This window comes from Epargyreus clarus, unplaced genomic scaffold (assembly GCF_041222505.1).
Source record: "Epargyreus clarus isolate Ecla_fem2 unplaced genomic scaffold, WU_Ecla_fem_2.2 ptg000023l, whole genome shotgun sequence".
Taxonomy (NCBI): domain Eukaryota; kingdom Metazoa; phylum Arthropoda; class Insecta; order Lepidoptera; family Hesperiidae; genus Epargyreus; species Epargyreus clarus.
This window is the reverse complement of record NW_027332230.1, coordinates 2,196,598-2,213,596: the sequence shown is the minus strand read 5'-3', so window position 1 is coordinate 2,213,596 and position 16,999 is coordinate 2,196,598. Positions and strand designations below refer to the sequence as shown.

General features: G+C 35.5%; 5 protein-coding genes across 6 annotated transcripts; 2 read left to right on the top strand and 3 right to left on the bottom strand.

The window, feature by feature from the left end:
- Nucleotides 1-32: 32 nt before the first annotated feature.
- RpL21 (ribosomal protein L21) lies at nt 33-1,240 on the bottom strand. The gene is made up of 3 exons (XM_073085548.1): nt 1,125-1,240; nt 793-929; nt 33-408 (listed from the first exon to the last, which is right to left on the bottom strand). The coding sequence occupies exons 2-3, from the start codon at nt 919-921 to the stop codon at nt 58-60; spliced, it is 480 nt and encodes a 159-aa protein (XP_072941649.1). The 5' UTR covers nt 922-929; nt 1,125-1,240; the 3' UTR covers nt 33-57.
- Nucleotides 1,241-1,421: 181 nt separating this feature from the next.
- LOC140751588 (uncharacterized) lies at nt 1,422-7,008 on the top strand. The gene is made up of 8 exons (XM_073085540.1): nt 1,422-1,641; nt 1,717-2,114; nt 2,195-2,257; nt 2,577-2,699; nt 3,593-3,749; nt 4,522-4,641; nt 4,986-5,239; nt 5,886-7,008. Exons 1-8 carry the CDS (start codon nt 1,558-1,560, stop codon nt 6,922-6,924), a joined length of 2,238 nt encoding a protein of 745 aa, XP_072941641.1. The 5' UTR covers nt 1,422-1,557; the 3' UTR covers nt 6,925-7,008.
- LOC140751591 (nitric oxide synthase-interacting protein homolog) lies at nt 6,966-8,937 on the bottom strand. The gene is made up of 2 exons (XM_073085545.1): nt 8,139-8,937; nt 6,966-7,795 (listed from the first exon to the last, which is right to left on the bottom strand). The coding sequence occupies exons 1-2, from the start codon at nt 8,819-8,821 to the stop codon at nt 7,609-7,611; spliced, it is 870 nt and encodes a 289-aa protein (XP_072941646.1). The 5' UTR covers nt 8,822-8,937; the 3' UTR covers nt 6,966-7,608.
- Nucleotides 8,938-9,471: 534 nt separating this feature from the next.
- On the top strand, nt 9,472-11,227 carry PIG-A (phosphatidylinositol glycan anchor biosynthesis class A). Its single transcript, XM_073085541.1, has 2 exons — nt 9,472-9,698; nt 9,792-11,227. Exons 1-2 carry the CDS (start codon nt 9,684-9,686, stop codon nt 11,088-11,090), a joined length of 1,314 nt encoding a protein of 437 aa, XP_072941642.1. The 5' UTR covers nt 9,472-9,683; the 3' UTR covers nt 11,091-11,227.
- Clc (clathrin light chain) lies at nt 11,187-16,375 on the bottom strand. 2 transcript variants are annotated; one of them, XM_073085546.1, is made up of 6 exons: nt 16,109-16,375; nt 14,958-15,101; nt 14,497-14,608; nt 13,530-13,541; nt 12,476-12,664; nt 11,187-11,643 (listed from the first exon to the last, which is right to left on the bottom strand). In XM_073085546.1, the coding sequence occupies exons 1-6, from the start codon at nt 16,272-16,274 to the stop codon at nt 11,637-11,639; spliced, it is 630 nt and encodes a 209-aa protein (XP_072941647.1). In that variant the 5' UTR covers nt 16,275-16,375; the 3' UTR covers nt 11,187-11,636. The 2 variants fall into 2 exon arrangements, with proteins under 2 accessions (XP_072941647.1, XP_072941648.1); XM_073085547.1 differs by lacking the exon at nt 13,530-13,541 and having other exon boundaries at nt 16,109-16,373.
- Between the last annotated feature and the right edge of the window lie 624 nt (nt 16,376-16,999).

The following is a 16,999-nucleotide window of genomic DNA, read 5'->3' as shown; positions in this document are numbered from 1 at the left end:
TTCAATTTAGTGGATCTAGAAATAAAAGATAATTTTCTTAAAATTAGTTTATTCCAATTAAGCTACAAACTCGTATGGAATAGGTGCAAGAAGGACTGGTTTCTCCAAACCGCTGACAATGTGGGCAGCCTTTGGTTGCGCAGGCTGTCTTTTCAGCTTGACGATCTTACCAGCGGCTTTGGCTTCCTTCAACAGCCTCTCATTCTCCTTTACACGCGTGAGGAAGTCCTGTCTGCACTTGGAGTGCTTGACGTGTTCGACGCGGATGTTGATCCTCTTGGGGATGATCCTACCACGCACCCTCTTGTTCACAATGACTCCGAGGGCATGAGCTGTGACATTGTATACTCTACCAGTCTTGCCGTGGTAGACCTTGTGTGGCATACCCTTCTGCACTGCACCATTACCCTGGAAACAGAACATAATAGAATTAGTGACATTGAGATTGGAGTATTCCTGATGGTAAAAGTAAAAAATATAAATATATTGATGCATCATTCTTAGCAAAATGATATGGACTACACTTTTTCCCTCAACATTTGGGTTTAACGAGGGGACTAACACAATACTGACGAATTAGATGACGGTTCTCAACATCACATCAGCATCTCAATATAATTATGTGCAGTGTCCCATTGCAGTTTCATAAAATAAAATAAAAATAAAATTAGACAACAAATACTAAGCTACTATTATTAACATCTCCCTAATGAGTGGGAAGTGATAAAAAAAATACCAAAATCCAAATGTAGCACATATTAAAATTCTTTAGTGTGTACAGTATAGACTTACCCTAATGTCCACGATGTCTCCAACTTTGTACACTTTCATGTACGTGGAGAGCGGGATGGTGCCATGTGTGCGGAACCTGCGGGCGAACAAGTCCCTCGTACCACGACGGTAACCCTTGGAATTCGTCATCTTGCTGCCTGCAACAAAACCGACCTTTAGGTGCGTCCGTCGCACGTGGCTACAGTATTAACATCTCCCGGCAAAACAATCATAATTATATCCTCGATACTCATTCCCATTGTTACAACTGATCATAAAAAACTAAAATCACTACAAATTTACAGGATGTACAGCATTTAGGACAATAATTTCTTATTTTACTCGATAATCACCTTAGCCTTTCAAAGCTTGGCCGTAGAGAAAGAAAATAGAGAAGTTAGGTTATATTGTCTATGGCTGTGGATTTTAACCATAGATTTTTTTCTTTTTTATAAAATATTACACAAATGTAATTTTATTTATATGACCCAATATAAATAAACAATTTATTACATATTATTTATGAAGCTTTCCATTTTAAAATGTATATTAATTAAATTTTATTGTAGTAATATAACGATATTCTGTCAAAAATATTATCAAGATGTTTGTCAATATTCATTACATTTCTGGACGCACTCATTTAAGTCTGTCTAATTCAACCATTGTCATTCATTATTTTTTATAGTTTACTATTGAAAAAGCGGAATATATCTTTATTATTTTAGTCTTAAATTGCTATGTAGAATATCTATTTATTGTAGCAGAATTATTTAATTAGAAAGCATGAATACGTCGCCAGATAATATTATAGTAAATTCGTGTCAATATACGCCTGTTTATCTAATCGAGAATCCTGGCGTTAGTGAGGTATTTTTATTTACATCTTTAGCAAGTATGGTATTAAATTACTATGTATAAACATTAAATTGTTTTTATTTTCAGACCAGATCGTATATTATTACCCAAAATGATCAAATCGGACAAAGACCTGTGAGTGAGAACTTAAAGAAGTTTTACGAAAATAGCGGCAAATTAGAAAATAACCTATTCGAACCTATAGACACTAATGCGAGATCCCGATTGGTGAAGAAACAAGAAGGAAATGTGATCGGGAATAATTTGAAACTTGCTAGTTTTCTGATACCTAAGAACGAGACACCCAAACAACATGCAATAATAAGTAACAATGTAGTTTTGAAGCCAGTTGTCCTAACAAACAGCAGTAGTGTAGTACACACAACACCTCAGCTAGATATAAATAGAAAAATTGTTAAGATAAAGGATATTCCCAAGACATTTAATCATTCTAAAATATTACCAAAGAATAAGCCAAAAGAAAAGTAAGTGTTTACATGTTATTTTGTTTTGTTAACTAAATACATTACTTGAACATCATATATTCAATTGTAATTGATTGCAGTCCAGCAAATCCGTCAAAGCACACATCAGTGCAGTTGTTGAAGCTGGGCGAAACATACCACAGGTATGCAAACATAATTCTACAATTGTTTTTGTATGAACTAAATTTAGTATTCTTCTTAGTTAGTAGTTAGTTTGCCACTAAAACTATGTCACATCATACAGTGTGATCTCTCCCTGAATAAACAGCTTAATGATATATAAAGCACTATGTCGCTGTTAGCATAGTGCCACAACTATGCTCGGCGTAAAATTTTATGCCATACACTTATTTTCCTTGTTTGCTTGCTAGAAATAATGGATGTTAGTAAAATATGTTGCATTTTCTAGAAAATTTTAATTAGTATTATGTTTTATGCTACTTATGTACTACTTACTTCTAGTCTCAATGAACTGAGCGATGACCAAATGAAAATAGTTAATCATGCCTTGAAGATATTTAGCAATCCGGAAAAGACACAAGAGCCGACATATGATCCTGTGACAAATACACGCTATATTTACAAGTAAGTTGTCTTTCATTCATACAATTAGAGCCAGTTATGCCATTTTTTAAGTTTAACTTATGTTCTGAAATGTAAAGTACTGAGATAAGTAATATTGATTAATTAATTAAGAATTAATTAATCAATATTAATTAAGAAAATGTCAAAGTGTAGCGTACCTTGCTGAACAAACTTCTTTTTTAGATAAATGTAAAGCAAGATACTGGAGCTAATGCTTTATTAATTATATGTATAAATGATGGCATTAAAAAAAGAGAATAATTATTATTAAAAAAAAAAGACAAACCCACTGAGTTTCTTACCGGATCTTCTCAGTAGAGGTCGCGTTCCGATCCGGTAGTAGTTTAAGAAAAATATTGTACCTGACAATTTGTAAGTGCCGTCATTGGCCTATACAAAATAAATATATATTTCATTTTATATTTCATTTCATTTCATATGGACTATATAATAAAGTGCGAGTATATAAAAATGTAAGAATTATATTCAAATAAATAAAACATATTATATTATTATACATTTTATTAATTGCATTATGACACATGACAATAATCAATTCTTACATGTGTTTTTACCTAGAATTCTATGGGTTGCTCCTATAGTCCTTCATGGCTTTGTTGGCTTGCAAGTGCTATGCACATTTTGCACCATCCCTATCTCCATATGAAAGTGTAATTAAGATGTTTGAAAGTACATAATGTAAAAAATAGGTTCCCTTCAAAGTCGGTGCTGCATTGGCAACTCCTCCATAGGCATGGTGACTGCTTTCCATCAGGTTGCCCATCTGCCTTATCGAAGGGTAAACTTATAAAAAAGAAACAGGATTGCTACATTAGGACAACTTCTAAATTGATTGATTGTAAATATCTATAAGTTTTAATTTGTATTTCCAGAGTTGTTTCACCAAAAGACCTGACTGTTGTTGGTAATAAGAACAAAGTTATATTTAAACATAACAAGAATGAAATAAGGAAGGAACTATATAGGAAGGTAGAGAAGAAAGAAACAAAACAAGTTCAAGAGGAAGAGGAACAATCGCCTGTTGCTGAGGTGAATACTCATTTCTTTACATGCTAAGGTCGTTTGTCCACCGCACCATCACCGAGCCGATACCGAGAACGAGATTATTTCGGGACGATTTTAATATGTCGTGACGGCGATGGTTTGTCCACCGCGACCAATATCGGCGGTTTAATTTGTTCCAGCTGTCACTCATGTGACGGCAGTCTATGGACAAGTTCCAATGTGTTTTATATTGCCGGCACATGGGCCCGTCAAAATCTCGGTGCCGATCTAGCGGTCACGCCGATCTACTCGAAATATCGGCGGCCGGGATAACGGTGCTCGGGACACGGACGCGCGGTGGACAAGCGGCTATAGTAAATATATGTACGCTACTTCGGCGCCGTCATTAATTATCGGTATCGGCTCGGTGACGGTGGCTGTGGACAAACAGCTTAATTCCATTTCTTTTACCGAAGTAGCCCTCGAGCATCTAGTCCATCTGGTTTTAATTGCTTCTGCCACCAATGGACACCCGTAATCAACCTCGGAAAAGATTAGAGCTACCTCTGAGGGCTAAATTGGGACATCTTCATTTAAATTTTATCTCACCAAATGTACTCATGTTTTCTAAACTAAATGGCAATATAGTAAACCAAAGGCCATGAGTTAATTCTGTAAGATAACAAAAATGTTTTAATTTTGCATAAAAAAAATGTCTAGAAAGACAGCTATCCAAAAGAACCAACTCAAGAAAAGTATGTTTAAAAAACCAATATTTCTAAAAATTTACTAAATTACGTATTTTTTACTCTTTTAGGCCAAAGTGACAAGAAGTGGTAGAAAGGTGAAGTTACCAAAAAACATTTTACCTGAAGAGACTCCACAGAAACCCCGGAAGAAAAGTGGTACAATAGTTTCGTGTTTTCAGTGCTCCACTGTAAGTGGCTGTTCAAATTTTAAATGCCTACATAAGTCAATGATATACATCACCATCAACAAAAAAGACTTAGGCCACACTTCACTATGCTGGCCAAGTTACGAGTGTAAAGCTAGACTTCCCTCCATTGGCAACATATTTTTAGAGCCATAGGACTTGAAAGTTTTCTTATGGTTTCTTCCTTCACAATCCAAGCAAGTAAATTTTGAATTCTTTGACATAAGATCAAAAATCCATTGTGGACACTGGTCCTAGAAAGTAGTCACTAGAAATGATGCATATGTGCTTCTAGCAACATTGTTCATTGGGAGGCTAAAAATTTAAAAATTGATTGTTCGTTTCAGGAATTCAGTAGCTTGTACAGATTACAGCGTCATTACGAGAATCATCCTACACATATACCGGCGAGGATTCATTCAAATTTGTTCCACTGTCTGCTTGCTATCATCAAGGGTGGTTCTGAAGAAGATGGGGCAAATATATTAGTCCAACAACTCGAGCAGCTAATAGCTAAACTTAAATCCTTGCTTCCATGTTTGTTAACAAAGTCCCAAGGGATTGAAGGAAGACAGAGCACAATTAGTGACGATGTTGGCAGGTATAGTATAGCTACAGTTATGATATGGAATTATTTAAGAAAATCTTTGTTACTCATATACTTTTCTTGTTCATCATTCTATAGTTGTAAGTTGCCCCCTTGAATTCGTTTTAATAGAAAAATATCCTTACTGAAAAATTACTTAGATACGTTAGAAACAATGCTAATATTTTAAATCTCAGAAGATTGAGCATATTAGTAGAGTAGGGCAGGCTTAGACATCAATAACTTTAGAGTTTTAAGTTGCTTGCGAAAGTTGAATGTGCAGGTTTTTTTTTTATAATATAAGAGAAGCAGACGAGCATGCAGTCCACCTGATGGTAAGTGGCTACTGCCGCCCATGGACATCTGTAATCAACCCCAGATAGGATTAGATATTCCTACCTGAGGTCGGCCACAGATGCACCGCTACCCCTGAGGACTAAGTTGGAACGCCTCGGAAAAGTATGTCTCCCTTACCACACCCTTCAAACCGGAACACAGCAGCGCCTAACACTGTTGTTATTAGGTAGAAATAGGTGTGGCTGTGGTGCCGCTGGAGTCGAACCACAAAGGGTTCTACCACCTTCAACTATAAAAAAATATTTACTGCATAAAATAACTGTTATACATATAAAGTAACAATTAACTTTTTATTTGAATGCAGGTTATTCGGGATGGAACCAGGCAAATATAGTCTGAACATGGACGCACTTAGCTGTGTCAAAAATAAAGATGGATACTGTAGGCACAATCCACAGCCAAATCCACAACCGAACAATAAATTACAAACACCAAATAACTTTAAAGACGAAATTGAGGAGGTAGTTATAGATACGGACGATTGCGCAAGAATTACCTCTGCAGAGAAATGGCCAACAGTCAGTAAAAGATTGGAAGGACGAAAGATAAAACAAGAAGTATTACACAATAAAGAAGATTCCAGTGCAAAGAAAATGAAATTGGCGAAGGAACCCGAATCTCAGATTGATATGGGAATGGACGATATTGTTGCTTTTCTTAATAGCACAGATAAAACAAAAATTAAAATTGAACCTGCCACCTCCCAGTCAGTGAATCCTCTAATTGATGAAAACTCTTGTGATGTACCATTAATTATAGATGGAGATAATTCAGAAGTTAAAATCACAAAACCTCCACATGTACAATTCCACAGTGCGCATTTTGATATCCGCTCATCGCCAATAAAACCATCGTCCACCGTATTTCGTAAGTTCAAAATTGACCCAGATAAGATTGCTAGGTATGAACCACAAATCATTCGGCCGCCAGCTTTAAATACAGAAACTTCATTTTCAATACCAGCAGAGGAAGTCACCGAAGTCAACTCAAGTTCAATGCAGGCTCATGAATTATTTAATGAAAATATATCAATCCCCAGTAAGGATACGGGAGAGTTAGCTTTTGACACCTCCAAAACTTGGTCAATTGCAGATCAACCGGATTATTTGAAAGTTAGTACATTAATTTGTGAATCAACGGATAGTTACATTAAACCCAGCTCATTGATTGAACCAGCATTACTACACATAAAAGATCCAGAAGATAAGACTGCCACAAATGAACCAAATCACAATCATGAAATAAATGATTTACGACTGATGCCTACTACTAGTCAATCAGTATTTACATTCTTGGATTCTCTTGGGAATTCAGTAGACTACCAATTAGATTTATTCTCTTAAATATATAAGTTATTATAGAATAATTATATAGAAAATTGACATTATACTTCGCAATAAATTTATTAAACTTTTTATACATATGTACATTTTGTTTTATTGTAACCAATTAGATTCAGTCCTTAAATAATAAAAGTTTATTTGTTAATGTCGACCAGGCTTGTGCAAGTGTGCAGTCCATTTGAGGGTGCCCTTTAGTCATGGGCGTAATAATCGCAACTGAGATCGCCCAATCTAGTTCACGGCTCCTAAATAAACTAGTTCGCATTTTTAGTTCGTCTGCTCCTAGCAGCTGCTTACCAAACAGTTCGGAACTGAAGAATAGGTGAACTAAAAGAGCGAAAGATCTGCCTTTTTTTAATCAATTTGTAGATTTTAATTTTGTAGATTATGTGACAAGATTAAGGAATGAATGAATTATAAGGTTTGAGCACTAAAGACAGGATAAACCTAGAAAATATTCATAAAATATCACCACATTAGTTTGGTTACTGCCATTTTTTCACTTGTTCAGTTAGGAGCTAACTATGGAGTGGGAGCTAACTATGGAGTGGGAAGTTGCGGATCTAGTTCGCGTAGTTCATCTGTAGGAGCGATCCTCTGAATTAGTTTGTTCACAAACTACACAGGACTAGTGCCCTTAAGTGGTGGTTTATGTAGCTATTATTAGTATATCTAACAATAGACTCAAGCTTGTAAGACGGGTCTCTCATTCTTCCCTTCCAAGTTCTTATTTGTGGATGCATAACCGGTGCCACCTCGTTGTAAGGGTATTATGTCCTTTTCCTTCAACTTGTCACCAGTAAGGGGGTGCACCCAGTCTGTCTTGATTATTTTTTCTACACATTCCATTGTCACTACATGACCTGTATTTCTGAAAATAATATTTGTACTAAAATTTAGTTATCAATAAATTTTATTTATGGGTCTCTAGTATATTACCAGATGTTAAAATTTTCCAATATTATGTTGGGTATTAAGTAATGAATGATACATGGGGTGGATAGTTACCCAGTCAACGGTTACTATTAAAATTTGATTTTTTAAGTTACATAATTGGTTTATTTGAATTAGTCCAGCTAGAACATAAGTCTTGGTATTGAGCCTTATTAAGATGTAATAAGTTGAAAACTGATATTAATTAACTCTCTATTTGCTAAACAAATATTAAAATCAAAACTACTTATCTATGATCAAAACATTAAATTATCCGTTACCTGATCACAGCGCAAGGCACAGCATTGCTCAGTATGTCATGTGTGACTGGGCACATATATCTGTTCTCCTTAGCAATCAGCGATTTCTTATCATCAGGGTCATTGACTAGCGTCCACTTCACTTCAATGAGATCCTTCATTTTCAATGGTTTACCGCTCATCGGGCAATACACTGTCGGGTCTGGCTTCTGCATTTTTGAATGTTGCGCGTCCGGTAGCTGCGAGGGCACCCAAAAGCTTGGTAACTGCTTATCTTTCCCATTTGCCAAGTTCGAAACGGAGCTCGACGCCCCGCTTCCGGACGCTTTCCAGCCATTTGAGATGTTTTTTTCTCTATTCATGAACTTTATCAAGGTTGCTTCCTTTTCAGCCGCAGCCAACTCTTTTTGTTCGTTTTCATCTTTCTTCATCTGTTTCTCATATTGTTTCAATTTCTTTGTATATTCATTCTTTTTTGTAATAATGTATTCCAATATGGCTTCTTTATCAAACAAGTAGCCCTCTTTAGTGACGACTGGATTTCTACAAGGCTGTAAAGTGAGGCTACAGGAATCGAAGTCTTTTACGGAATCTTTTCCTACCCTCTCACTTTGAGTTCCGTATCCGGACGCTGAGGCGTCTTTTTTCTTTTCGTGATATGTGTAAACAGCACCTGCTGTACAATTACGGGCATGACGAGTCATATCTCAGTAGTAAATTTTTATTTAAGAAACAAACTAAATAATAAACAACTTAAATACTTCTATCTCCGTTCTGTTGACAAGTGCTAACGTCAGCTGTCAAGGTGTTTTTTTTTTTTAAATAGTGTTTTACGGCCTTGGCTTTTTGGCTTTCAGCCTAACTTTAGTCTGTCAAGGTGAATGGTGATGACCATAGACTAAAATATGGTGGTCACATTTTTTTTTTTAATTATTTTTAGGGTCTTGGCTTCTAAGGGTTTGAAATAATACGAGGAGCCGACCTGCTCTGACTGCGTGCTCATTCTTCCTCGCGCAGCCGATCGGCTCCTATTGCGAGCGCATCCGCTTTCAGATCTTTTACCAGCCGGTCTATGTGAAATAGTTGGCGGCTCCACTCCGGCCAATTCCAAGCGTAGGATGAGGGAACGAAAAAAATTTTTTTTTTATAATAATTGATCTTTATTTGTTGGGTATTAAGATAAATAATTTATTTTCCTCTCATACCTATATGTAGTAAATTAATATTATATTATTTCAATAATTATTGCAATAAAGCAGTACAAATGGGTAACAATCAAATGGTAACTTTGCCAAAATCCAAATGACAAAAATATTATCAGTGCTGACCATAGAGTATTATTATATGTTAGTGCCGCTGCCGACACTTGACAGTTGACTAATTGACTTCCGATTTCATTATTTTCAGTGGATGAGTGAAATGTTGATAGAGAAACTGTGAAATGTTTTTTTATTTCACCCCATAAAAAACGAAAATGTTAAATGTTGTAATTATTAAATTATGTATTATTAAGATGTTTTAACTAAATTTTGTAATTTATAGTTCATTCTATTGTATTTATACGAAATGAACGTTCAAACGGTAACATTTTACAATTATATAATTATATTTTGTTTATATCCTTTAAATCGGCTAATAAAATCAGTTTTGTAGACTTACTTTATCGTGTTTTAGGAACCCTTGAAAGGAAAGATGAGGCATGTCGTCTGCATGGCTTCTGACTTCTTCTACCCCAACACCGGGGGTGTTGAGGAACACATCTACAATCTGTCCCAATGTCTCATCAAACGAGGCCATAAAGTTATAGTAATTACGCACTGCTACGGCCCTCGCGTCGGCGTGAGATACTTGACTAACGGACTTAAGGTTTACTATCTTCCAATAAGAGTATTTTACTCACAATGTGCTCTTCCAACCATGATATGCAATATTGCTCTGGTGAGATACATTTTAATTCGAGAGTGCATAGAAATAGTCCATGGTCATTCTGCATTCAGTGTATTAGCTCACGAAGTATCTATCATTGGAAAGTTAATGGGCTTAAAAACGGTTTTCACTGATCATAGCCTGTTTGGCTTTGCAGATATGTCTGCAGTTCTGACAAACAAATATTTGCAAATGTGTTTATGTGAATGTGATCACTGTATCTGTGTATCTCACACTGGTAAAGAAAATACAGTTCTGAGAGCTAAAGTAAGGGCACATAAGGTGTCAGTCATTCCAAATGCTGTAGATGCATATAGCTTTACCCCAGATCCAAGTCAAAGGGATCCTGAGTTAGTAACAATTGTTATAGTATCTAGATTAGTGTATAGGAAGGGGGTAGACTTGATGGCCGCTGTAATAGCAGACATGTGCCCTCGATATCCAAAAATTAGGTTTATAATCGGAGGAGATGGACCAAAAATGTGGCTCCTCCAAGAGGTAAGAGAAAGGAAAGGTTTTCAACATTGTGTTACTTTGTTAGGAAGCTTAAAACATTCACAAGTGAGGGATGTATTAGTAAAAGGTGATATATTTCTGAATACTTCACTCACTGAGGCTTACTGTATGGCTATAGTAGAAGCTGCAGCCTGCGGTTTGAAAGTGGTTTCAACCAAAGTTGGTGGCATTCCTGAAGTACTGCCGCAGAGTATGATTTACTTAACTGAACCTGATGTTAACTGTATAGTGAAAGGGATAGAGCAAGCCATGGCCGATTTGGAAAAAGGTGATATGCTATGTCCTTATGAGTGTAACAGTATGGTCAGAAAGATGTACAACTGGATGGATATTACGAGGAGAACAGAGATTGTTTACAATAAAATATTATTGAATAAGAACAAGCCATTGGGACAACAGTTAAGAAGTTACCTTACTTGTGGTGTGTGGCCCTTTCTATTAGTCATAAGTCTAATGTATTTACTTTTGCAATTAGTTGAAAAGGTATATAAAAGAAAGCATATAGATATTGCAAAGGATTTCAAATTGTAAATTATATTTTGTATGTATTTTTACATTTAAACCAAGTTATGTGAAACACCTAGTCTTCAAGTTATGTGTAGATTTTTTTGAGCATAAAAATACAAATAATCTGGAATGATTTTTATTAATACACAAATGAAAAATTGGCTTACTCTTCTAGCTGAGTAAACAATATAAAGTAATAGATTTCAATAAATAACATTTTAGAAAGCCATTATGTTACACTTTCAATACAACTCTTTGCAAGAATCTAAACTTCAGGATCTCTGATATCTAATACAATTGTAATAAAACATTTTAATAACTGAAACTATAGCAATATAAACTTCAACAACTTTGATAGTCCAGTAGCTGTCTTAAAAACAGAGGAATGTCCTATCTTTGTTGTATTACAACTTTTTAAATATACCTTTTGTTTCATTACAATTGTACAAAATGTAAGTTATTAGCCAATAATAACATTTTAATATATTATATAGTTGTGATTGCTGAGACTGATATATTAACAGATATAGTATTTTTAAGCTAAATGAGTTCTGTTTTTGACTCCAACATTCAGGCTCTGTGGACAAAAAAATATTATAAATAAAATTCTTGCAATCTTATAGTGTTTTTAATTAAATTATATACAGTTCCCATTTTATTTTTTTCAAGTAGGGTAACTATATGCATAATTAAAGTTAGTAGCAATTTATTCTTTTTAAGGATCATGTTAAATTCTGACAGAATTGACCATTTATTTATTTGAAAGTTAACCAATCGGTTACAGTTGTTATGAGAACGACAAATGTTACATTGTAAAGTGGCACATCGCCGATGAGTGTGTGCTTCGCGCTCCATTGACTCCAGCATTGTTGGAGATTGTCTCCTAGTGTAGCAATAGATGATGCTGCTACTTGTGCAATAGGCTTATACTAGGTGCGATGTAGGGGATTCAAAGCGAACGCGGTTGCATAGCTATTATAGTCTGTGTGACGCGGTGGCTTAGTCCCATGTATATATGCAAATTGGTACAAGACTTTAGAAACTAATTATAATCGTGATCGGTTCACTTCGCCTAACGCCACACCGCTCGTGCAGTTTGATACGTAGTACTCATTAACAGCAGACGAGCATGCAGTCCACCTGATGGTAAGTGGCTACTGCCGCTCATGGACATTTGTAATCGACCTCAGATAGGATTAGATATTTCTACTTGAGGTCGGCCACAGATGCGCCGCTACCCCTGAGGACTAAGCTGGAACGCCTCGGAAAAGTATGTCCCTTACCACACTCTTCAAAACGGAACACAACAGCGCCTAACACTGCTGTTATTAGGCAGAAATAGGTGTGGCGGTGGTGCCGCCGGAGTCGAACTACAAAAGGTTCTACCACCTTCAAAATGTTAGCCTTACACTTTGGTGGTGCGCGGCGGGTGCTTGGGGCGCACGCCGGCCTGCTTGAGCTGCAGCACGATGGAGCGCAGGCGCGCCACGTCGCGGCCGCGGCGCGGGCCGAAGTCGCACAGCTCCGACACGCGCGCCCACTCGTTGCCGTCCTCGGGCGCGCCCTCGCAGCCGCGGGCCAGCGCTCGCTCCGCGTTTCTATACACAAACATTTTGCAATATTTATAACCATGTCCTTCTAACTCGCTTTTAAATTTCGTTACAAACTTCCGGGGTACGAAGCCTACAAAGATATGTTTCATTTTGATCATGAAAGTCTGGCCAAAACAAGGGCCTTAAAAAGAAATATTTTTGGAATTCCAGGGTTGAGATTTAATTACTAAAACCAGTGTTTCTCAAATTGTGAGTTACGCCCACCTAAGGAACAAGAAATTGAAATGTTATACTTTAGTATGAAAATACAGTGCGCTGTGTGTAATAAAAATGTAAATATTTCATCTTTAAATAACATATAGCTTAAAAACAACAGTAGATTGTGGACCATAAAACAATGGTATGTGAAACCAATACCATTGTGCTATCATAAAGGTTAAAATACACTTACTTAAACAAATATCTATAAAAAAGTTAAAAATTTTAAATCGGCCGCCATCTTGAATCTATGGCATCTCATATTTTTCCCTTTGCCTCGGGGGGGAGAGGAGAAAACCCGCCATAGACAACAAAGTCGCTCCTAGACGGCAACATGGAGAACGCATGTCATTCCTTACAGGATTATATATATATATAATATAAATTATCTATAAAAATGAACTCCAGTGAAAATTTTAACAATTAGGGATCAATTGACATGACAAACTTCTACATGTTACATTAAATGGTCTACAAATATTAATTTACAATGTTAAATCCCACACCTTTACTTTGAATACTACATCATGTGAACCTGAACTTTGGTTTTAAACATAATAATAAAAATATCAAACCTTTTTACCGCCACCAAAATAACAACAAAATAAATGTTAGTACACTCAGAAAGTCAAAAGATATCTTGTGTACTCACTTAGCAGACTCCCTGACAGCATTGAAAAGAAAATAGAATAACATTAGTAGGCAGCCAGGCATATATTCAGCATGCTTAGAGGTAACTACAGCCACTACAACTACAGCTCACTATTATACATACAAGTAAATATTAACTATAGCATTTGTTCATTTGTTTAAATATAACAGAAACTTGCTTTTTTGTTCCTAGAGCAATATACATCTAGAAATTGAAACTTAAAAATTTTAGAGCTATAAATTATTAAGAGTAAAAGACAATCTGTTTTTCAGGATTAATGTAGATTCATACCAGGGAATAAATTATTCTGCACAATATTTTCAATTATGACTTTATATGAAGTGTGAAGGAAGTTTTCAACATATTAATAATTGACATTGTTGTTTATTATAGAAATAAGTCAGCAATCATATTTATAAAAAACTGGACCAATATCAAAGTATAAGCTAACTAATGTTATTTTATTACTTGAAACATATCTACAGAACCTTCCTAAGAATGTCAAATAAATCTTTCTACAATATCATGCACTAAATGAAACTTTAATATTCACATTACCCATTAATAACTAACACATATACACTACCATGCTATTTCAGTTAAAGAAATCATTCATTCATATGTATTAAATCCTGGCAAAATAGGTTTAATAATAGAAAACACCTCCATAATACATATAAAATAGGAGTAGGAGGAGGGTAGGCAAGTTTTTCAAGTGGCATGTGGATGGCTAAATCTGAAATTATAAGGGTTAGAATTTGCAGAGCTATTTTTAGCTACCTCATAGACTTATTTCTGTATTATAAGTAAGTTTTTCAAAACCACTTCCACTTGATAAACTCACCCGATATAAGTAATTGACTAGCTACACATCGAATATACAAACCCAATTTTATGTACATACAATGTAAAGATATTAAATTGTATTGTAATATAGAATTAGATTAAAGTAGGATATTCATCATACCTGTTGGCTGCTTTGGTCTTAGCTATTTGTTCATCGTGAGTCTTGTACCAGTCTTCTAGTTCTTTCTTGGCTACCTTCAACATCTCTTCCTTTTTGTTTTCTTCTTCAGCATCTGGTAGTATGAATATCATATTATATTAATAAGATACAAAATTATATTTCTCCTACGTTTAATTATTATTACTACTAACAATAAATAAACATAATAGATAGATAGATACTAGCTGACCTGACAAACATTGTGTTGCCAATAAATAAATAAATGTTAAGGGTGAACAACCCTTATCACTTAGGGGTATGAAAAATAGATAGTAGTTGATTCTCAGACCTACTGAATATGCATATAAAATTTGGTGAAAATTGGTAAAGCCGTTTCGGAGGAGTATGGTTACTAACATTGTGACACGAGAATTTTATATTAAAGATTTTAAAGTTGTTTTTGAACTTATGTAATATATTACCTTTCTCTTCTAGTCTTTTCTTCTGCTCTTCCCTCCACAATTTGATTTTCTCTGGCTCTTCCCTCTCTTGCCTGAACACTGAAGTGGGTGCCGGCTCCTCTTCATACATGCCATTGGTGTCAAAGGCCGCTGCACTTGGTACCTCTGCAAAAGGTATTCCACATTATGTCAGTGCGAAATAGGTGATGATTCATGACTCAATGAGTCACTAATGACATTATAACGACTTTGCTGTAACCATGATCCAATTGTTGATGAACAGAAGTTGGTGCTAACAAAAGAAATTAAGACTGCATTGTATTTTAGTGAAGAACCCATAAAGGATTTAATCCTTACTTAATATTATAAATCCGAAAGTAACTCTGTCTGTCTGTCTCTTCTTCACTCCTAAACCACAGAACCGAATTTAATGAAATTTTGTACAAAGATAGTCTGAGACCCGAGAAAGGACATAGGATAGTTTTTATCCCGGAAATCCCACGGGAACTAGGGATGGCAATCTAAGATCGATTAATCGGAGAATCGATCTTTTGGACCAAAAAAATCGATTATATTAATTAATATTAATAAGGATTGAGTCGTAAACTTTGCATTTGATCAAGTGATGATCTTTAGCAAAGTTGATGTCCATGAGCCCACGAAGGTTTCAAAGTTGGTACGACCAATTTTCGCCAGATGGCGCCACTGTCATTCTCATGAAGGTACGAATTTTCAGTTTTATCTTAATCTAGCAGTTAATCTAGCATATATAAAACTGATGTTACATACATAAAACTATGTCATATTATTTTCTTTTAAACGCGGGCGAAGCCGCGGGCAAAAGCTAGTAGAAAATAAAAATAGGAATACTGAAGGTAGAAAAACTTTGTGTGAAAAATGGTAGAAGCAGTATGATTTGGAATTGGGTGCTATCATCGACATACATGATAGGAGATACAGATGTTGCGCACATCTGTATCTCCTATCATGTATGTCGAGCGGAAGGGAGTCTGGGATCATTAACCATCAGGTCGACTGCATGTCACCACTTCGGATGTTAAGTCTACAAAAACCTGAATAATTTACTCAGAAATATTGATTTCGTTGTGTAACACTGGCAACGTAGGCAGCTTTTAATTTTCTCATGGAAACTATACTTATTTTATATTTACCGACAAAATCGTCAAGTCCATTAGTGGTGGAAGCGATAGTAACAGGGGGCGGAGCACTCGTCTCTAGTTCGTCTTCAAGTCCAGCCAACTGGTTTTGTTCTCGGGCCAGGAAGTCCGCTGCAGGGTCCACTTCTGGCTGGACAAAATTGTCGCCGAAATCGTCCATGACTAACGCTTTTATAAACAAGAACAATAAAATTTAATAAGTCACTGAACGTCGACGTAGATTTTCATAAATAAACCATAGACTGTGAATAGAGCCTAGAGTAGGCTAATGTTGTAATAAAGTATCGATACATCGATGTAAAATAATATTATATTGTCTATGACTAAACGTAATCTTACATGCAATCTGTGTAGTGGAAGTTGTAAAATGTAATACAACAAACTTAGCAGGAATAGCAGGATATTTATGAATTTGCCTTAACGAAGATCTACCGTAAATCTGGTGGTTCTCAACAATTCAGAAATTTTGATATAAAAACCTTTTTATTGAGATTTTTGGTATATTGAAGTAATGAGCATTGTGCAAAAAAAAATATTATCGCGCTTGGCTGCTTCGTTATTTTTAAACTGCAAAATTCTTTGTAAACTTGACCGATATATTGATATTTTTATCGATATATCGACATCAATATTGATATTTCAATATTATAGATTAACATATCTATAATATTTAAATCTATAATATTTAATAGACATTGGTATTTTAATCCCTAGAGTAAAGATAAGCCTCCATGAAAAATATAAAAACAATTTGAAATGTCAATGTCAAGAAATGTCTTATAGACTTATACCATAGAGTATTATTATATACATGTTATAGAGTGGCAACTCTACGTATTTTTTGTCTCCCCTAAAGCGCCCCTAGTAGCCTGCCCCAGAACTACT